Genomic DNA, 21,127 nt, shown 5'->3' with positions numbered 1-21,127 from the left:
TGCAATACAAGGAAATCCTGACAACATAACCTGTTGGCGGCCCTCGAGGAATGCAGTTTGACACCTCTGCCATAGATGATGACTAGAGCGGCGGTCGAGCATTCGCACAGCAGCTCCATTCTAAAGGAGACGCTCCCCATTCTGCTTATCGGTGCAGGTCCCATCAGTAGGGCTGCGGAGTCAGTGTGTACCCAAAAATCTGATAATAAATCTCCCCTATTTTTCACTTGCATCTGGGAAAGCAGAAACTAATCCAAAAAAAAAAAAGAAAATAGGGAGGTGTACATAGCAGTCAGATTCCAGAAAACAATTTTAGGAAACTCTGTTGAAAATTAAAGATGCTATTTGATTGGCTGATAAATGTAACATTCCTCCAGACACAGATGTGCAGCGCTGTGGAATATGTTGGTGCTATATACATTACTACAAGTATTGCGCAGTACTCAGGTGTGTGGAGCGGTGGAGGCCAATATGGCTTTGGATCTATTGGGTTCCTTCACTTCAACGTTCCTACTACTATTTTGCGGCCCAAGTGTTTCGTCTCCTGTGACTGTGTAGTCTGCAGTGAATTATACAGAATGTGCCCCAGCTGCTGCAGAACATCACTATACACTGTATATGCTGCTACTTGTTGAAAAGGATGAGGAAGTGTCAAATAAATCAATAGGACACCAGCGACCTGTATAAATGTACTCTGCTTGTGGGGTCACCGAACACAATGGCCCCTCAGTGGCCACAATACCTGTTGAGGGGGTGTTCTTTTGCCAAAATATGGCCCGCTTCCAAATAAAAAAAGAAAATAATCATGTTATTCAATACTTTCACAATAAATCGTAAGACGTCCTGTCCCTTCTCTATTTTAGCGAATATTTGTATTCACCTCAAATTCTGGAGCCTTTAATCTTAAACCTCTGGTCATTCATGAATGGACAACCATGTCCCTACACAGCGAGCACTGCTCGGACGATGAGTAGGGACATGCCCCAATTACAAGGGGATCTATTTGTTTCCAAGAATAAACTGAGCACCGAACAAGAGGTGACAAGTGTATGATTCCAGGGGGTCCGACCACTAAGACGAGATCCTGAGAGCAGGGGGTCCCTGATTCCTTTGTGGAGTTGTGAGGAGCATTCCGGACCACCACTCCATTATCTATGTGGTTGACAGCGGTTGTCGTGATCTGTGTAGATCTCCGTAGCCGGACCCCTTCAATAATACATTTCATACCCTGAGCACGGGTGAGAATTGTATTTAATGATAAAGCCCCTTTAAATATTTTCACCATACTACAATGTGAATAAGGAATAGTATCCAATATACACTTCTTCACCGTTTTCAAGAGCTCTGCTTGCTGTCATCCTGTAGGATCATTTATTGATTGCTTACAGGACAGAAAATCATTCCTGGTCATGTGATGGACACGTGGGTCAGTGACCAAACACATTAGACAACTCTCCCTCCCGATCCCCCCCATACACGTGAATGTTTGGCTCGGCATGTGTTTTCCATGGGGAGAATATTTAGTGTCCCAGAGGAGCATGCATGGCTTATAAGTCTGCTCACTCTGACAAGCCAGGCTTGGCTTTTCACTCTTTACAAGGAGAAACTTTACTCCTTAGACCCCAGTCCTGAGCCTCTCACCTAACCATATTAGATCTCATACTTTGCACTGATGAGGGGTAATACCCCGAAATATTGTGTCTGCAAACTGAGATCCTGGTTTGGCTTTTATCCGAAGCCATGTTTCAAGGTTCGTTAAAGAGTCGATATTGACATTTAGGATCACTTTTTCCAATAGGTGGCACTAGAGTTCTAGCCCTCTACCTCTCTGAAGAGGCAATTTGTGTATTTAAATTGGCAGTGGTGCATGCATGGCTTAAAGGTCGCCTCACTCTGACATGCCAGGCCTGGCTTGTCACTCTCAACAGGGAGAAACGTTACATTATCCCTTAGAACCCATGGGAGGACAAAGGGATCATGAAGATCATGTGTTATTGGAGATTTGAGATCCGCCTCACACTTCAAATTGTCGGACCAATTTCGGCAGGCTTGACCAATTTTAATGATTATGGGGCCATCTCACCATCTATAATGGGTAAAATTGCAAAGTCCTTGTAAAAAAACCAGCAATCTTGCAAATTACCCCTTATTAAAAATTATCTCCATTTTCCAGTGCTCTTGTTGGTAAGGTAACCGGCCATCTCTGCAGTCTATCAGTGGTGGCCAGTTTCCCAGGCAAGGAGTGCGTGCTTGCTGCTCTGAAGCTGAATTCAGCCAGCTTCAGTGTCCCTGAGCTCCTCCGATGTGGCAGAGTCTTAAGGCCCCTTCACATTTAGCGACGCTGCAGCGATACCGACAACGATCCGGATCGCTGCAGCGTCGCTGTTTGGTCGCTGGAGAGCTGTCACACAGACCGCTCTCCAGCGACCAACGATGCCGGTAACAAGGGTAAACATCGGGTAACTAAGCGCAGGGACCTTAAAGGTACCTTCACACATAACGATATTGTTAACGATATCGTTGCTTTTTGTGACGTAGCAACGATATCGTTAATGAAATCGTTATGTGTGACAGCGACCAACGATCAGGCTCCTGCTGGGAGATTGTTGGTCGCTGAACAAAGTCCAGAACTTTATTTGGTCGCTGGCTCTCCCGTGGACATCGCTGGATCGGCGTGTGTGACACCGATCCAGCGATGTCTTCACTGGTAACCAGTGTAAACATCGGGTAACTAAGCGCAGGGCCGCGCTTAGTAACCCGATGTTTACCCTGGTTACCATCCTAAAAGTAAAAAAAAACAAACGCTACATACTTACCTACCGCTGTCTGTCCTCCAGCGCTGTGCTCTGCACTCCTCCTGTACTGTCTGTGAGCGTCGGTCAGCCGGAAAGCAGAGCGGTGACGTCACCGCTCTGCTTTCCGGCCGCTGTGCTCACACAGACAGTACAGGAGGAGAGCAGAGCACAGCGCTGGAGGACAGACGGCTGTAGGTAAGTATGTAGTGTTTGTTTTTTTTTACTTTTAGGATGGTAACCAGGGTAAACATCGGGTTACTAAGCGCAGCCCTGCGCTTAGTTACCCGATGTTTACCCTGGTTACCGGCATCGTTGGTCGCTGGAGAGCGGTCTGTGTGACAGCTCTCCAGCGACCAAACAGCGACGCTGCAGCGATCCGGATCGTTGTCGGTATCGCTGCAGCGTCGCTAAATGTGAAGGGGCCTTTAGATCAACATTTCCAATTGCGCAGATCGGCCCAGTGACTGAACCGTGCCACAAGCACCTCCCTCAGGAGAGCAGGAAGCCGGGAAGCAGAGATGTCCTCCTGAAGATAGAAGGTGAGAGCCAGGCACCTGTACGTCCATCACATGACAGGTAAACAATAAAAGTTCCTATCTCAAGACGGAAAGCAGAGATCTTGATCTTTTCACAGAAAGTATATTGGAAACTTGTAACTATTTCCTTTTTTTTGGATAACCACAGACACCCTGATTGCTATTGACATGGTCCATTCACCATCCAGCTTGTACACCTCTGATCTGTAGGCAGGTGGCCTCAGTGGTTAGAAATGGGGGCATTTATGGCTCTATAGATCTGTCACAACAATAGGGCACTGTAAGAAGCCAACCCCTATAACGACCCATGTCCGCCAATCTAGTAGTCAGAAAATATGAAACATTACAAAATCACGTGACCAAGATATTTCCATCATAAGTGGTTTTATTAGTCTTCTGGCTCACACGTTCAGGATACGTCAATCATCCATCACCAGCTTCACCTCGGTGATTTTCTTCTCTAACCCCTTACTGGACAGAGTTAGCTCTGCATGCTGTCGCTTCAGATTCTCCAAGGTCTGTCTGAGTTCTTCAGATGCGTCCACCTTATCTTCAAAGTCCCTGAGAAGAACATTGTTACCCAGAAGGCCACACTTTTGCTTCAGTTTCAGGTTATCCATTCTCAAACTATCTCTGGCCTGTTTAGTCTTTGTCAAAATGTCCCGTTTGTTGCCCACTAGGGCCTCCACCTCCATGAGTTTCTCTTTTTGTTCTTGATTCTCTGCTTGGACAAACTGGAGCTTCTCCTTGACGTGAGTGAGAACTTGCACTGTGTTGGTAATTTTCTTCCTGAGTTTTAACAGTTCTTCGTTCCTTTCCTCGATCTTCTCGTTGTAGGTTTGGTTTTCAATTTTCAGTTGCTCGAAGTCGATGAGGTGCAGACCTTCTGCCAGCTCCTCCTTGGAGCGGAGGGTGGATTCATAGCGGTAGATGTGATTTTTCAGCTTGATGTTCTCTAGGCGGACTTGGATGACTTCCTTCTCCTTGCGCTCTTCCCTGGACTGTAGTAAGTCGACTTCTTGGATCAGGGATGAGGCGGCGTGTTTTCCAGCTCCTTGCTTACTCAGGCTACACAAAGCTATTTTCTTCTTCTGCTCTTGGAAAGCCTCCCATTCCTTGTCCACCCTGCCCACAATGTCCTGGCACTGAGCTCTCACCTCCTCCATCTGCTCCTGATGCAAAGCAGCTTCTTCTTTGTACCTCCTCTTCATCTCCTCCAGGCTGGTTAGATACTTCACGTAGCGTTGCTCCTGGTCACTTGCACGTTTCAATGTTGTCTCAGGACGGGTCTCCTCTCCTTTCTTCTTGTGGAAATACTCACAGAGCTTGTGCTGGAGCTGAGCATTGTGCTGTAGGATCCTATCACGTTCCTGGACCAGAGCATGGTACTGCTGGATCAGTTCTTCTCGAATTTGCTCTTCATGGACCATCTCCTGCAGCTCGTGGTCCTGGTTCTGCTCTGTGTCCTCCTGATCTTCTTCCTGTTCCTCTAGATGACAATGAGTATCTTCCTTGGGTTTCTGATCTGTCTCAGCGGCATATTCTTCACTTTCATGGAGGAATTGTGATGGGTCATCATTGGTGCCCTCTGGTACTTCACCTTGCTGCTGTGATGAGCCAATCTCGCCATCTTCATCCGTTGCCTCATTGCTCTTTATGTGCTCAGTGCTAGGATCTCTGACACTTTCTGGCTTGACAGAAGCTTCAGGGTCTCTGGTGTCCTCCTGGCTGGTACTTGGGTCTCTGGTGTCCTCCTGGCTGGTACTTGGGTCTCTGGTGTCCTCCTGGCTGATATTTGGGTCTCTGGTGTCCTCTTGGCTTGTACTTGGGTCTCTGGTGCCCTCCAGTCCCCTGCTTGACTCGTTGGCACCCTCCAGGCTGGTATTCGGCGGTCTTGCGCCTTCTAAAGTGGTACTTGTCTCTGTGGTGCCCTCATGGTTAGTTTTCAGATCCCTGCCACTTTCCTGGCTGGTTCCTGGCTCTCTGGCACCCTCCTGGCTGGTACCTGGCTCTCTGGCACCCTCCTGGTTGGTACCTGGCTCTCTGGCACCCTCCTGGTTGGTACCTGGCTCTCTGGCACCCTCCTGGCTGGTTCCTGGCTCTCTGGCACCCTCCTGGCTGGTACCTGGCTCTCTGGCACCCTCCTGGCTGGTACCTGGCTCTCTGGCACCCTCCTGGCTGGTTCCTGGCTTGCTGGCACCCTCCTGGCTGGTACCTGGCTCTCTGGCACCCTCCTGGTTGGTACCTGGCTCTCTGGCACCCTCCTGGCTGGTTCCTGGCTCTCTGGCACCCTCCTGGTTGGTACCTGGCTCTCTGGCACCCTCCTGGCTGGTACCTGGCTCTCTGGCACCCTCCTGGTTGGTACCTGGCTCTCTGGCACCCTCCTGGCTGGTTCCTGGCTCTCTGGCACCCTCCTGACCAGTGCCCGGCTCTCTGGCACCCTCCTGACCAGTGCCCGACTCTCTGGCAGCCTCTTGACTAGTGCCCGGCTGTATAACAGGCTCAGGAATAACGGCAGGCGGGCTGTCACCGCCGCTCACGTCTTCCATGTTCCCGAGCCGTCACTTTCTTCCCGGACTGGATGGCTGCAGCTTGTGTATTTACCTTTTTATGGGTTTCCATGGAGACGCGTTGTGATGGGAGGAGCCACGGTACAGCACTCGCTATATTACCAGACGGTGATAGGTTAAAGGGCAGTGACGTCATCAATTACTAAACCAGCGACCAACCGCCAGAGCGCTCACTGGTAACCAGGGTAAACATCGGGTTACTAAGCGCAGGGCCGCTCTTAGCAACCCGATATTTACCCTGGTTACCATTGTAAATGTCCGGTTCCCTGCACGGTGTCAGCGCGGTAGAGGATAAAGCACATCCTGGAAGAGGATTCCCATCTGTCCGGTCCCGTGGAGTCTCTGTGGAGCCATAGTTGTGTGTTCTGTAGCCAGGCGTGTGTGCAGAATGTGGAGCGAGTGGATTGGATGCGTTGTATCTGCAGCTGATTAGAATGGCTGTCGCAGGCAGCTCGCCCATCTCCCAGCCCTGTGTGTGCTCCTTGGGAGGAAGCAGCTGAGGGCAGGGATGCACGTGATGGGCCTCTGAGGGCAGCCTGGCATGCTGCTCCCCCTGGCATGGGACTGCCAGGATGCTTCTGGTGCAGCCGCTCTCCTGAGTGCTGGGGGCTCCTAGTGATGGCGGTCCGGATGGGGCAGCAGGTTCTGGGTCTCTGAGAGACTGCAGCTTTCATGGTGAGTGACGGTGCAGCATCACTACGTCTATTACTTTCCCGTCACATTCCCAGTGGGACCCCACAGATGCTGCCCCGCCGGTGGGCATCGCCTGCTACGCCAGGTCACCTTGCTCGGTGTAAGTGCAGGATATCATTTGTATGGAATTGGTACAAGGTGTTTAGTGCTATTAAGATCATTACAGGATTCCGTTTCTTCTTTGTCCCATGTGCGGTACATGTGGGGTCTCCTGGATAATTAATGGGGCTGTGAAAGCGGAAACCTGCTGACGGCGCTCTGTACCTGGCTGTACGGTGCAGGCTGGTGCCGCTGGGAGACATGGGAGCCTTGGATGGTGACCGCTCAGAGGAAAGCAGTCTTACCAACATTAATTTACAGAGAACCTTAAAAGGGCGATGGCATGCCTGCTGTGTGTGCGCCAGTGGCACTTCCCCATCACTGCTCTCTGCCCAATTGCATGGTGGCCTCTGTGCACAGTGGTGCAGCAGCATTCCTGCTCTGGGGTTAATTGCATTGCCATGGTGGTATCTGTGTGCCAAGATGTGCAGCGGCAACCCTGCTCTCTGCCCAGTGATGAGGCGGCATCTCTGCTCTGTGCCCAGTGGTGAGGCGGCATCCGTGCTCTGTGCCCAGTGGCCAGGCGGCATCCCTGCTCTGTGCCTAGTGATGAGGCGGCGTCCCTTCTCTGTGCCCAGTGGTGAGGCGGCATCCCTGCTCTGTGCCTAGTGATGAGGCGGCGTCCCTTCTCTGTGCCCAGTGGTGAGGCAGCGTCCCTGCTCTGTGCCCAGTGGCCAGGCGGCATCCCTGCTCTGTGCCTAGTGATGAGGCGGCGTCCCTTCTCTGTGCCCAGTGGCCAGGCGGCATCCCTGCTCTGTGCCCAGTGGCGAGGCAGCATCCCTGCTCTGTGCTGAGTGGTGAGGCGTCATCCCTGCTCTGTGCCCAGTGATGAGGCGGCGTCCCTGCTCTGTGCCCAGTGATGAGGCGGCGTCCCTGCTCTGTGCCTAGTGATGAGGCGGCATCCCTGCTCTGTGCCCAGTGATGAGGCGGCGTCCCTGCTCTGTGCCTAGTGATGAGGCAGCGTCCCTGCTCTGTGCCCAGTGGCCAGGCGGCGTCCCTGCTCTCTGCCCAGTGATGAGGCGGCGTCCCTGCTCTCTGCCCAGTGATGAGGCGGCGTCCCTGCTCTGTGCCCAGTGGCCAGGCGGCGTCCCTGCTCTGTGCCCAGTGGCCAGGCGGCGTCCCTGCTCTGTGCCCAGTGGCCAGGCGGTGTCCCTTCTCTGTGCCCAGTGGCCAGGCGGTGTCCCTTCTCTGTGCCCAGTGGCCAGGCGGCATCCCTGCTCTGTGCCTAGTGATGAGGCGGCGTCCCTGCTCTGTGCCTAGTGATGAGGCGGCGTCCCTGCTCTGTGCCCAGTGGCCAGGCGGTGTCCCTTCTCTGTGCCCAGTGGCCAGGCGGTGTCCCTTCTCTGTGCCCAGTGGCCAGGCGGCATCCCTGCTCTGTGCCTAGTGATGAGGCGGCGTCCCTGCTCTGTGCCCAGTGGCCAGGCGGCGTCCCTGCTCTGTGCCCAGTGGCCAGGCGGCGTCCCAACTCCTTTAACTAAAAATAATAGGACTTAGAATATGCACTACATATTGTACATTTTTGGCCGGAATCTTTGCATTTTCAGTAAGTCATTTTTATTGATATTCCTGTTTTGCACGATGTTGTGCCAAATTAATCAAAACAATATGCCTCAAATAAAAAAAAAAATATATATATATATTTTTTTTTTACTGTAACGTTAAAGGGCCACTGTCACCCCCCTCCAGCCATTATAAACTAAAAGAGCCACCTTGTGCAGCAGTAATGCTGCATTCTAACAAGGTGGCTCTTTTAGTTTTAGGTGCATGTATTCCCAAAATAAAGTGTTTTATAACTTCTCCAAAATACCTGTCTTTGGCCAGGGAGGCAGGTTCTCATCCCCTGCTTGAAATGCCACACTGCCGTCACTCAAATCTTCGGGGGCCGCCAGGCGCCGCCCCCTCCGCGCTGTTTTCGCATGAAATCCGGCACCTGCGCTGTGTAGTACTGTCTGGTGCCATCTGACGTCACAGCCAGGCTTGCAGACTGCGCCTGTGCGGCCGCCCCTGCTTCTGAATCCCAGCCCCGCAGTGTGTTATGCATTATGCAGAGTGCGGGGCTGGGATTTACAAGCAGGGCGGCCGCACAGGCGCAGTCTGCAAGCCTGCATCGGAGGTCAGACGGCCATTGCTCACTGCGCCTGCACCAGACAGTACTACACAGCGCAGGTGCCGGATTTCATGCGAAAACAGCGCGGAGGGGGCGGCCCCCGAAGACTTGAGTGACGGCAGTGTGGCGTTTCAAGCAGGGGGGATGAGGACCCGCCTCCCTGGCCAAAGACAGGTATTTTGGAGAAGTTATAAAATGCTTTATTTTGGGAATACATGCACCTAAAACTAAAAGAGCCACCTTGTTAGAATGCTGCATTACTGCTGCACCAGGTGGCTCTTTTAGTTTATAACGGCTGGAGGGGGTGACAGAGGCCCTTTAAAATCACTGGATCCTGTCAAGTTTTTTGTTTTTTTTTTATATGTTGCACATTTAGTTTTTAACTGCCGAAAATAAAATATTTATACAGGTTTTGTAATCCACGAGGATGTGAAAAAATGGCACAAAGTTTTGATAAAATGTAAATGATGCATTGGGTTAGAAAATCTGGATAACCAAAATTTCATCTATAATCTGAGAAAAATAAACATTTCGGACTTTTCAGGAGCGGAATATTTGCCGATTTCATTTGTCCTTCTGATATTGGCTTATTCATTTCTTACTGACATCGGCCATTAATCATCTGCCTGGTTTGGGTTTTTCATGCTGTAATCTATTGATTTATCAGCCACCCGCTGCTAAACCTATTGACTATGGTACAAGCACGGCCATTGTCTCATCCCTCTCATCATTTACTTCCTTTATTAACCATTTACTTTTCGGCTTATGCAGTGAAATGACACATCCGGCTCTGCTACATCTGCAGGATGGGCATCGCATGTGCTTCCACCAGTTTCCTCCCCGTGAATCGCTGTAGTTGGATGGATTCACAGCCGGGTTTATTGATGATATTGTTGGTTCTGCTTTTGGATATGGATGAGTATATACACGACTTAGATGTTTCATTTCGATTTTTTTTTCCTTTTTTCTTCAAAGGAATATGAAGACAGAGTTGGGCGAGTGTCTAAGTCTCCATCCCCAAAGCAGAATGTGAGGAAGAGCCTGGTGATCGAGCCTCTGTCCACCACAGCCCTCATATTGGAAGACCGGCCGGCGTGAGTACATCATTCCGATATGCTGGGAAGTTTATCGAGAGAGTTCTAGAACAGCAGATTTTTCCTATCGCTACGACAGCACCCCTACGAGAGAGGGGATCCGCCCACCTTCCGGACAGGAACCTACAGGATTTAAAGGGGCGGTCCCCCTCACCACTCCAGTTTGAGTTCCTGTCCGGATGGCGGGAGCCTGCAGGAATGATCATCAGATCATCGATCTCACCCGGGTCCTCCATGCCTTTGCGCGGTGTCTTTTAGGAACGGCAGAATCGGGGGCTCGGAAGCAGCGTTGGGGGTGTCCTGCTTGCAGACCCTCCCTCGTCTGGCCATGCGGAGTGCGTCCCAGGAGTCGGGCAGTGCCGTCCTGGTCCGCAGTGGAGCGCGGTGCACACCGGCGCTGGTGAACCCGGAAGTAGTTCTTACACTTCCGGGGTAAGCCGGGGGAGGAGCGCGGCAGAGCTGTTAAAAGGGCGGCTATGGAAGGAAGCGTGCTACAATGTCCTCAGTAGGGGACGCCGAGCACCCTCATGGAGAGGGAACGGAGCAGCGCAGCAAAAATGATAGCGGCCGCTCAAGAAGAAGCAGCAGCAGCGTGGTACGGGGGCAGCAGCGTGCGAGCGCCCCAGCGTCACATTTGGATCCTACTCCTCCAGAACCGGTATTCACGGAATCAGCCTTATGGTGAGTGTTAACAAAACACCTGCTGCTGATATGGTCTGTTGTTTTGTGCTTTGTTTTAGGGGAAAAAATCAGCTAAATCTAAGCACAAGCAATGTGCTCTATGCATGACTCCAATGCCTGACAGTTATACCAAAAGGCTTTGTCAGACTTGTATCTGTCAGACCTTAGAAGAGGAAGCTCCCCTTAGGTCATCAGACCTTAGAGCGGTCATCAGGGAGGAAATAAGTTATTCCCTTAGAGGCAGCCGCCATGAAAGGTCGAGCAGGGACATATCGCCAGGATCTAGTCTGTCCCTGCAAGAAGGTGAATGTTCCCGCTCCTCATCTCCATCCTCCTCAGATGAAGAGGGAAGGCCTTGTTTCTCGGTGGATAACATGGACATATTAGTTAAGGGAGTCCGAGCAACCATGGGCGTTGCAGAGAACAAGGAACCAAGGTCCGCACAGGACATAATGTTTGCGGGCTTGTGCCAGAGGAGTCGTAAGGCATTCCCGGTAGTGGATACAGTTAAGACCCTTATAAAACGGGAATGGGATAAACAGGATAAAGGTTTCCTGCCGTCATCAGCCAAAAGAAGGTATCCCTTTGGCGACAATGATCTGGCAGAATGGATGAAAGTCCCGAAAGTGGATGCAGCAGTGGCTTCTACGTCTAAAGCCGGTGCTTTGCCACTGGAGGACGTGGGCCTTCTGAAAGATCCGTCGGATAGGAAGGCGGACATGTTTTTGAAGAAGGTGTGGGAATCATCTGCGGGGGCGTTCAAACCGGCGATCTCTAGTACGTGTACGGCTAGATCCGTCATGGTATGGATATCCCAGCTGGAGGAACAGCTGAAATCCAAGGTGCCCAGAGACAAGATGCTAAACACCCTTTCGCAAATACGGGAAGGGGTGGCGTATTTAGCGGATGCCTCGGTGGATTCTTTAAAATTAGCAGCAAGATCAGCAGGTCTCTCAAACGCTGCTCGCCGAGCCCTATGGCTTAAGACCTGGAAAGGAGATGCCCAGGCGAGAGCTAAACTGTGTACAATACCGTGTAGGGGTGAGTACTTGTTTGGCCCGGTATTGGATGACATCCTAGCTGAGGATATGAAGAAAGGTTTTCCTGAAGCTTTCAGTCCTACCTTTAGGAATACCTTCAGGAGACGCTTCCAATACCGAAGACCTTACCACAACCGAGACTGGGAACCAACGGACCCGAAAAAGAAAGTTTCGGACTTTAATGCCTCATCATCTTCCTCAAGAAGAAGAAGAAATTATCGCTAATAAAGATCTTCCAGTAGGGGGCAGGTTAAAATATTTCTATGCTCAGTGGGCTAAAATAACTGCGAGCAATTGGGTTTTAGGTATAATTAATTCAGGGTTAAAATTAGAATTCCGGGAATAACCTTCTGATTTTTATATCTTGACTGCCCCTGATTCCTTAGACCAACAAAAGGCCCTTGAAAAAGAGGTCCAAATGCTAAGACGGAAGGACGTTATAGTGGAGGTTCCAAAACATCAGCATGGGAAGGGGTTCTATTTCCCTTTATTTTTAATCTCCAAAATGGATGGATCCTTTCGAACCATCATAAATTTACGGAGATTGAACAAACATCTAAATTACCATGCCTTTAAAATGGAATCTATTAAAACGGCGACTAAACTTCTTTTTCCCAGATGTTATATGACAGTCCTGGATTTAAAAGATGCGTATTACCATCTGCCCATTCACCAGGATCACCAACAATTCCTCAGAATGGCGGTGCGCTTAAACGACCAGGTCAGACACTTTCAGTTTACTGCAATGCCATTTGGTCTATCTATGGCACCGAGGGTGTTTACTAAGGTCATGGCAGAAGTAATGGCCTATGTCAGAGAACAGGATACGTTAATTATACCCTACTTGGATGACTTCCTGGTAGTGGGAAATTCGTTTTTTCAGTGTAGTAGTCGCCTAAATCATGTAATATCTTCCTTACAGGACTTGGGTTGGATAGTCAATATGGAAAAATCAAGATTGGAACCATCAACAACTCAGACTTTCCTGGGTATTCTGCTAGATTCAGAAGAGCAACAATGTTTCCTTCCGGAAGACAAAAAGCAGAGGATTGTGCACAAAGTCAGTACGGTAACAAAAAGGCCAGATCTGACTTTGAGAGACGCTATGTCCCTTCTGGGATCCCTAACATCTTGCATACCAGCCGTTCAGTGGGCTCAATTCCACACTCGAGTTTTGCAGGCCCAGGTCTTGGAAGCAGAGAGGAGTCTTCAAGGGCAATTAGGCGGAAGACTCAGGCTATCCACCGCCACTCTACACAGTCTGAGATGGTGGTTAAACAGGGGACATTTAGAAAAAGGAGTACGCTGGAGTATAGTTCCAGACAACACGGTTACAACCGATGCCAGTCCGATAGGATGGGGAGCTCACATAGGAGATGTTTGGACTCAAGGGCAATGGTCTCTCTTAGAGGCCCAAGAGTCCTCGAATTGGAAAGAGCTGACGGCAGTAAAAAAGGCCTTACTCAGGTTGCTTCCATCTCTGCAGGATTCACATATAAGAGTCCAGTCGGACAACACAACAGTAGTGGCGTATCTCAACCATCAAGGAGGTACAAGGTCAAGATCTCTAATGAACACCGCCACAGACATACTCGAAATAGCCGAAGCCCACTTTCGCTCTCTGTCAGCCGTTCACATTCGGGGAGAGCTCAACACAGAGGCAGATTACCTCAGCCGTCATTCTCTGCGTCAGGGAGAATGGGTTCTAAATCGACGAGTCTTCAAACAGATAGTAGACCTATGGGGGTTGCCTGTGTTAGACCTATTTGCAACGACCAGGAGGTTCGCTTTTCTTCGGGTGGCGGACAAGCCCTGTATAATAGACTCCCTTCAAATACACTGGGATTTCCCTCTGGCTTATGCGTTCCCCCCCAATGTGTTTGATCCCTATAGTCCTCAGGAAGATCAGGGAGGAGAGGGTGAGAGTGATCCTGATTGCCCCCTTTTGGCCCAGGAGGGTATGGTTCTCGTTACTCAGGGCAATGTCTGTGTCCGACCCCTGGGTACTGCCGATCAGTCCGGAGCTTCTTTCTCAGGGTCCGTTCAGTCACCCCAATGTGGAATCCCTGCATCTGACGACGTGGAATTTGAGAGGGAGTTATTGAGAAGAGGGTTTTCAGAGGCTCTCATATCTACCCTTTTAAATAGTCGAAAAGAGGTTACTACCAAGATCTATGCTAAAACTTGGAAAAAGTTCCTTGCCTTCTACCAAAATCCCTTTTCAGGCAGGGTTCCAATTCCGGCTATTCTGGAGTTTTTACAGAAGGGCCGAGAATTGGGCTTGGCGGTAAATACCCTTAGAGTCCAAGTATCAGCTTTGGGGGCGTTATAGAACAGCGATGTGGCGGGAAATAGATGGGTTTCCCAATTTATTAAGGCCACCGAATGTAGTAACCCAGTGTATATTCCTAGTTTACCCCCATGGGATTTAAATTTGGTTTTAGACGCCTTAACAGAACCCCCCTTTGAGCCAATAGATTCTGTCTCAATTAAAAATTTAACTTTAAAAACAGCCTTCCTAGTAGCCCTGACCTCTGCTAGGAGAGTGAGTGACTTACAAGCTTTGTCGATAGATCCTCCTTATTTAATGGTCTTTCAGGATAGGGTAGTGTTAAAACCAGATCCAGCATACCTACCAAAAGTAGCTTCCAAATTTCATAGAAGTCAAGAAATAATTTTACCATCTTTCTGTGACAATCCGAATTCAGCTGATGAGCAGAAATATCACATGTTAGATGTCAGAAGAACTCTATTAGAGTACCTACATAGAACAGAACCATGGAGGCAGAGTAGGGCTCTGTTTGTTTCCTTTCAGAATCCAAGGAAAGGGGCGAGTGTAACTAAAGCGTCTATCGCCAGATGGATAAGAGATGCCATATATCTTGCTTATACTGCTAAAGGCCAGACACCACCAGATGGCATCAGGGCCCACTCCACTCGAGCCATGGCCTCATCCTGGGCGGAAAGAGCGGACGTCTCCATAGACGTAATATGTAAGGCGGCAACGTGGTCATCTCCTTCCACCTTTTATAGACATTATCGTCTTGACTTATCTTCAGAGGCTAATTTAGTTTTTGGCCGTACAGTACTTAGTGCTGTACTCCCTCCCAGGTGATTGATCTTTGTAAATCTCTCGTAGGGGTGCTGTCGTGGCGATAGGAAAACCGGTTTTTACGTACCGGTAATAGGATTTTACGGAGCCACGACAGCACCCATACATTCCCCCCCGTAGTTGATCACTGGTTTCTGCACCCTTTTGGGGAAAGTGTGCTTGTTAAAAAATCACATTCACAGAGAAGAAAGAAATATATCTATGGGGACCTCTATCCTTAAAAAATTCACAGAAAAAAATCCCCAGTGTAAACTAGATAAAAATACCTTTATTAGTTAATCTTAAAACCTATCAAAAATAAGTGCACTTAACGTAAACCGTCACCATGACAACAACATATAATAGAAAAGACCAGGGTGATGCCTAGCCCTATACTGCACTACCTGCACCCTGCCTATCAGCGGAGGTTGGCATCCTATAATCCTGCGCAGTTGGCGCCCCCGCTCACTGTCGACTATCCCTCCTACCCCTATTGGGCCCTAATAGGATGGGATGGGAACACATAAACAGTCATACAGAAATGCCATAGTATATATGATAGAGAGAAAGGGGGAGTCTATATTACTACCTGCTCTACCCCTACCTATCAGCGGAGGTTGGCACCCTATTATAGTACGACAGTGGCGCCCCCGCTCAACGACGACTGTCCACTAGCCTGTCCCTTATTAGATGTTTAGGGAAATACGATATTGTATTTATAATAATAAAGTGCTGTAGTGCTTATAAACCATGTCTAAACACTCCCAAGGGTTAAACATACATGTATGGATCCTATAATATAATGTACTATAATAGGGTGCCAACCTCCGCTGATAGGTAGGGGTAGAGCAGGTAGTAATATAGACTCCCCCTTTCTCTCTATCATATATACTATGGCATTTCTGTATGACTGTTTATGTGTTCCCATCCCATCCTATTAGGGCCCAATAGGGGTAGGAGGGATAGTCGACGGTGAGCGGGGGCGCCAACTGCGCAGGATTATAGGGTGCCAACCTCCGCTGGTAGGTAGGGTGCAGGTAGTGCAGTATAGGGCTAGGCATCACCCTCGTCTTTTCTATTATATGTTGTTGTCATGGTGACGGTTTACGTTAAGTGCACTTATTTTTGATAGGTTTTAAGATTAACTAATAAAGGTATTTTTATCTAGTTTACACTGGGGATTGTTTTCTGTGAATTTGTTAAAAAATCACTCTTTAGAAGGTGATGGTATTTAGTAATGTTTAAGTACATATGTTTATGTACTAACTCAATGGCGGTGTCCCTTATGCTCTGAAACACAAACTGGACTGATGAGGGGGACCGCCCCTTTAAATCCTGTAGGTTCCTGTCCGGAAGGTGGGCGGATCCCCTCTCTCGTAGGGGTGCTGTTGTGGCTCCGTAAAATCCTACTACCGGTACGTAAAAACCGGTTTTCTTTAAAAGAAAACAGCGCTTACCCTTGACCATGTGTCATCTGGTACTGCAGCTCAGCCCCATTGAAGTGGATGTAGCGGAGCTGCAGTACCATGCTCAACCCACGGTCAGGGGAGATGTTGTTTCTGAATGAAAGCCGCTATGGTTTTGTAAAGATGGTCAACTCATTTAAGACTGTTCACACCAGGCTACCTATAATGTGATCATGATGCTATATAGAGACACTGATGGACTATGATGACTTTAATAGTGAAAGCTCAGTTTCCATTGACGCTATTCTTGCCATACAAAATGGCAAAAGTCAAATGTGAACAAACCTCTATTTATTTTCTTACTGCGAGTATGTTCCCATGGGATGTATATGTAGCAGATTTCCTGAAATCTTATCCATACACCACAGAGAGCTGCACTCAGTGGACATGTGTACAGTCTCCTCTCTGGCTCCTGTCTGCAGTATAGAACCAAGCGGCGGCTGCAGACAGGAGCCAGCGATGAAAACCTGCAATGACTGTGAGCATGACTGGGCTTCTGCAGTATCTGTGCGAAGGTGCAGTGTCCGTGTGCACGGGCTCCTCCCTGGCTCCTGTCTGCAGTATAGTATCAAGCAGCGGCTGCAGACAGGAGCCGGAGATGAAAACCCGCAATGACTGTGAGCATGACTGGGCTTCTGCAGTATCTGTGCGAAGGTGCAGTGTCCGTGTGCACTCTCGTCTCTCCGGCTCCTGTCTGCGGTATAGCACCAACTGGTGGCCGCAGACAGGAGCCAGCGATGAAAGCCCACAATGACTATGTGCATGCCTAGGATTCTGCAGTGTCCGTGCGAAGGTGCAGTGTCCGTGTGCACGGTCTCCTCTCTTCAGAATATTATCAAGCAGCAACCGCAGACAGGAGCCAGCAATGAAAGCCCACAATGACTATGCGCATGCCTGGGATTCTGCAGTGTCCGTGTGCAGGTGCAAAGTCGCAGATGGAGGTCCGAATGCAAACTGAAGGGGTGTAACGAAGGCCACATCAAGGGTGCACGAAAACCCCCTCATTTGCATATATTCATTTTTCTGGCAACTAAATCACTAAAATCTATAATAAAATTATGATTATCAGTCAAGTCCACTACATATCTGTATATGGGGGGTTTAGTCAACTTTTTGAGGTGATAGACCCCCTTTAGCAATATACGTAGAACCAGGAGCATATGGAAAATATCGTTTCGTTTTCTACTTTCCATTACTAGCGCCTACATAGCAGTAGGAATGAGCCTATTGTTGATTAGAGGCTTGTTGCCCTTTTTTTTTTTTTACTTTTTCTGCACTTTCTTTTGCAGATGTTAACTTACTTTGCGGCATTTGAAGTATTTTTTGAAGAAAATTTGCCGAGATTATTTGCCCACTTTAAGAAACATAACCTGACCCCAGATATCTACCTAATAGACTGGTAAGTGATTGCGTGCCGCCATATGGCGTCATTTATACTCTGCTGCCATCTACTGGTTAGAATGAGTATTGCTTTAGATTCCCTGCACGCTGTTACACTATGGACGTTACTGTTCCCTGCAGGATCTTCACGCTGTACAGCAAGTCTCTACCACTGGATTTAGCGTGCCGGGTGTGGGACGTGTTCTGCCGGGACGGCGAGGAGTTTCTGTTCAGAACTGCTTTGGGGATACTTAGACTTTTCGAAGACATCTTAACTAGGATGGACTTTATTCACATCGCTCAGTTTCTCACCAAGCTTCCGGAGGACTTAACTGCTGACGATTTATTTGCCTCCATCGCTGCAATTCAGATGCAGAGCCGGAATAAGAAATGGTCTCAAGTACGGTGGTGCCGATGAGCTGGTGGATTATACAAAATGTCTTACCATCATGCGGGGTACTGGGGTCCGCACACAACTGCTCCCTCCGCCACCATGTAATCCTGAGCAGCGCTTCCTCCAGCATTTATCATCTATACTCAATATAGTTGGTCAACATGATTGCACGGACCCCCATTGCTCATGAGAATCGGGGTCCTGTCTGAAGGAAGCTGTGGACACGTGCACTACTGCTACTTTGAAAGTCTATGAGACTGATGGAGATAGCTGTCCCGTAGTCCACAGTCTTTAGCACTCCTACAGCTGTTGTAAAACTACAACTCCCAGCATTCTTTCACAGGTGTTATTTCACAACAGCTGGGGGTGCTGAACCCGAGTATAGAGGGCGACTGGAGCAGCATGGTGCATGGGTAACCACCAAAGGTGAGCACAAATATTCTCCACACCAGGGCCAGACTGGCAAATGCCAGATGGGCCGCTCTGGTCGTGGGCCGCCTTGTCTGCTATGATAACAGAATCCGTGTTCTCAAGATACCCATACTGTTAAGAGTTGTGATGGAGCACAAAGTCACTGACTCCATCACTTACCCCAGCAGGCCCGGTATCATTAGAATTATTGGTCTTTGTAGAAAATCTTCCTTTCCTCCATATTAGTAATATATCCCATCTGGTTCATGGAGACGGGGACACCATGGGCCTGTGTGATTTCAAATGCCAGGACTGAATTTCAGCCCCAGACCGTACCTGCTCCCCACCCTGGCCCAGCACCCGTTTAGGTGGTCCGTGGCTGCCAGACCAGAGACGCGTCGGGGGATGTTGACAAGTAGGGCCACAGATTACTGACCTGGCCTGCAAATCTTTTTTGCTCAACTCGAATACCCACCATTCAGAGGGGGATACAAGACTCCTTTTCATGATCAGTGGGGATCACAATGTTATGATTCCTGGGAATCAAACCGTATGTAATTTATGGGCTGAACCCCTGATCCCCGGGGTTAGAGATGACCTGATTTTCCTGCAGCCTAAACTCTAAGATGGGACATCCAGCCTCAGCCGTCCAACCCCGCACCCCTCCTACCCCAGTGAGGGGCACAATGCCATCGAGTAAATGAATAAAACACCTGGCCCTGTACACCTCACCTCCTAGTGACCACTGCAGATTAACCACACCTGAAACTTCCTACATGGTGTCCCGCTAGGACCACACCCTGCCTTGTGGCCCCTGCATGTAATACATAGACGTGCGCAGTCCTCCAAAGTCAGAGGACTCCCCATGTCTGACGTCAGTATCCCCTAATAACACACGGCCTGGGGTCTAGCATGCGATGTGCGCTGGGTGACCGCTGGGTCCTACGCCCCGCCATACTGTGTATACCTGGGGTACTGCATTCACTGCCTCTCCTTTCTTCTATTCCAGATCCTTTCCGCTCTACAGAAAGACACCCGCGACACCGAGAGCAGGAGCCCCGCTCTGAAGCGCTGAATGCTCACTCAGGACAGAACACAAGGGATTCTTGTTTTCCACCAAGAGAGAGAACATAATTCTACTTCAGGACTTTGTGTAACACTGGAAATGGCCTTAAGACATTGAAGTCAGTACTTGCTGATCGGCGGGGACCAGGCTTTGGCAAATATTGTCTTGAATCCGTGAGGCCGGGCCTCAGCCTGAGCAGTAGTGTATTAGTTATTACCCCCGCACAAGTGGCCAGATTGATGTTGAGTCATCATAGATAGGTGATAACTTGCAGATCTGTGGGCATCCGACTGCTGGGACTTGCTCCGATTGGCAATGGAAGAAAGGAGTGGCAGGTCGGATACTTGAGTCATTCCATTTTCTATTGAGCTGCTACAAACAGCCAAGCGCAACGCTCTGCAGCTCCATAGATGATGACTAGAGCGGCGGTCGAGCATTCGCACAGCAGCTCCATTCTAAAGGAGACGCTCCCCATTCTGCTTATCGGTGCAGGTCCCATCAGTAGGGCTGAGGAGTCAGTGTGTACCCAAAAATCTGATAATAAATCTCCCCTATTTTTTACTTGCATCTGGGAAAGCAGAAACTAATCCAAAAAGAAAATAGGGAGGTGTACATAGCAGTCAGATTCCAGAAAACAATTTTAGGAAACCCTGTTGAAAATTAAAGATGCTATTTGATTGGCTGATAAATGTAACATTCCTCCAGACACAGATGTGCAGCGCTGTGGAATATGTTGGTGCTATATACATTACTACAAGTATTGCGCAGTACTCAGGTGTGTGGAGCTGTGGAGGCCAATATGGCTTTGGCTCTATTGGGTTCCTTCACTTCAACGTTCCTACTACTATTTTGCGGCCCAAGTGTTTCGTCTCCTGTGACTGTGTAGTCTGCAGTGAATTATACAGAATGTGCCTCAGCTGCTGCAGAACATCACTATACACTGTATATGCTGCTACTTGTTGAAAAGGATGAGGAAGTGTCAAATAAATCAATAGGACACCAGCGACCTGTATAAATGTACTCTGCTTGTGGGGTCACCGAACACAATGGCCCCTCAGTGGCCACAATACCTGTTGAGGGGGTGTTCTTTTGCCAAACTATGGCCCGCTTCCAAATAAAGGAAATAATCATGTTATTCAATACTTTCACAATAAATCGTAAGACGTCCTGTCCCTTCTCTATTTTAGCGAATATTTGTATTCATTTACGGTAATCTTAAACCTCTGGTCATTCATGAATGGACAACCATGTCCCTACACAGCGAGCACTGCTCGGACGATGAGTATGCTGTGACTTGCACCGTATATCAGCCGAGACTCGCCAATGAAAGTCTATTTGTGCAAGAAAAACTCGCACCACACGGGCCATCAGTGTGACTTGCGAGAAATACGCAACGGTGTCCTTAGAAAGGCCGACAATTCAGGTGCAGTGTACAGTAAAATCACACTGACAGGTTAAAATAGAATAGACATATACACACAGTATAGGTGTATATAAAATCTAAAGAGATACACTACAGACCAAAAGTTTGGACACACCTCATTTAAAGATTTTTCTGTATTTTAATGACTATGAAAATTGTACACTCACACTGAAGGCATCAAAACTATGAATTAACACATGTGGAATTATATACTTAACAAAAAAGTGTGAAACAACTGAAAATGTCTTATATTCTAGGTTCTTCAAAGTAGCCACCTTTTG

The 21,127-nt window shown here is 48.8% G+C and overlaps 2 protein-coding genes across 6 annotated transcripts; one reads left to right on the top strand and one right to left on the bottom strand.

Moving 5' to 3' along the window:
- Positions 1–3,698: 3,698 nt before the first annotated feature.
- On the bottom strand, positions 3,699–6,181 carry CFAP184 (cilia and flagella associated protein 184). Its single transcript, XM_069744789.1, has one exon. The coding sequence runs from the start codon at positions 5,878–5,880 to the stop codon at positions 3,751–3,753; it is 2,130 nt and encodes a 709-aa protein (XP_069600890.1). The 5' UTR covers positions 5,881–6,181; the 3' UTR covers positions 3,699–3,750.
- A 96-nt stretch (positions 6,182–6,277) lies between these two features.
- Positions 6,278–20,604, top strand: LOC138657181 (TBC1 domain family member 14-like). Of its 5 annotated transcripts, none has more exons than XM_069744790.1 (5): positions 6,278–6,576; positions 9,776–9,894; positions 17,462–17,571; positions 17,694–17,952; positions 19,367–20,604. In XM_069744790.1, exons 3-5 carry the CDS (start codon positions 17,462–17,464, stop codon positions 19,430–19,432), a joined length of 435 nt encoding a protein of 144 aa, XP_069600891.1. In that variant the 5' UTR covers positions 6,278–6,576; positions 9,776–9,894; the 3' UTR covers positions 19,433–20,604. The 5 variants fall into 5 exon arrangements, 3 of the variants coding, with proteins under 3 accessions (XP_069600891.1, XP_069600893.1, XP_069600892.1); XR_011317022.1 differs by having other exon boundaries at positions 6,307–6,576; positions 17,694–18,372; XR_011317023.1 differs by having other exon boundaries at positions 6,347–6,576; positions 17,694–18,047.
- Positions 20,605–21,127: the final 523 nt, after the last annotated feature.

This window comes from Ranitomeya imitator, chromosome 1 (genome assembly GCF_032444005.1).
Source record: "Ranitomeya imitator isolate aRanImi1 chromosome 1, aRanImi1.pri, whole genome shotgun sequence".
Lineage (NCBI taxonomy): Eukaryota > Metazoa > Chordata > Amphibia > Anura > Dendrobatidae > Ranitomeya > Ranitomeya imitator.
This window is presented reverse-complemented; position numbering and strand designations above follow the sequence as displayed.

What these genes read in the sequence shown, in the direction of transcription:
- CFAP184 (XM_069744789.1), bottom strand. Translation starts at nt 5,880, where the DNA reads ATGGAAGACGTGAGCGGCGGTGACAGCCCGCCTGCCGTTATTCCTGAG.
- LOC138657181 (XM_069744790.1), top strand. Translation starts at nt 17,462, where the DNA reads ATGTTAACTTACTTTGCGGCATTTGAAGTATTTTTTGAAGAAAATTTG. An exon ending in GATATCTACCTAATAGACTG is followed by an intron (nt 17,572 to 17,693) that starts GTAAGTGATTGC and finishes TGTTCCCTGCAG; the next exon opens with GATCTTCACGCTGTACAGCA. An exon ending in GGAATAAGAAATGGTCTCAA is followed by an intron (nt 17,953 to 19,366) that starts GTACGGTGGTGC and finishes CTTCTATTCCAG; the next exon opens with ATCCTTTCCGCTCTACAGAA.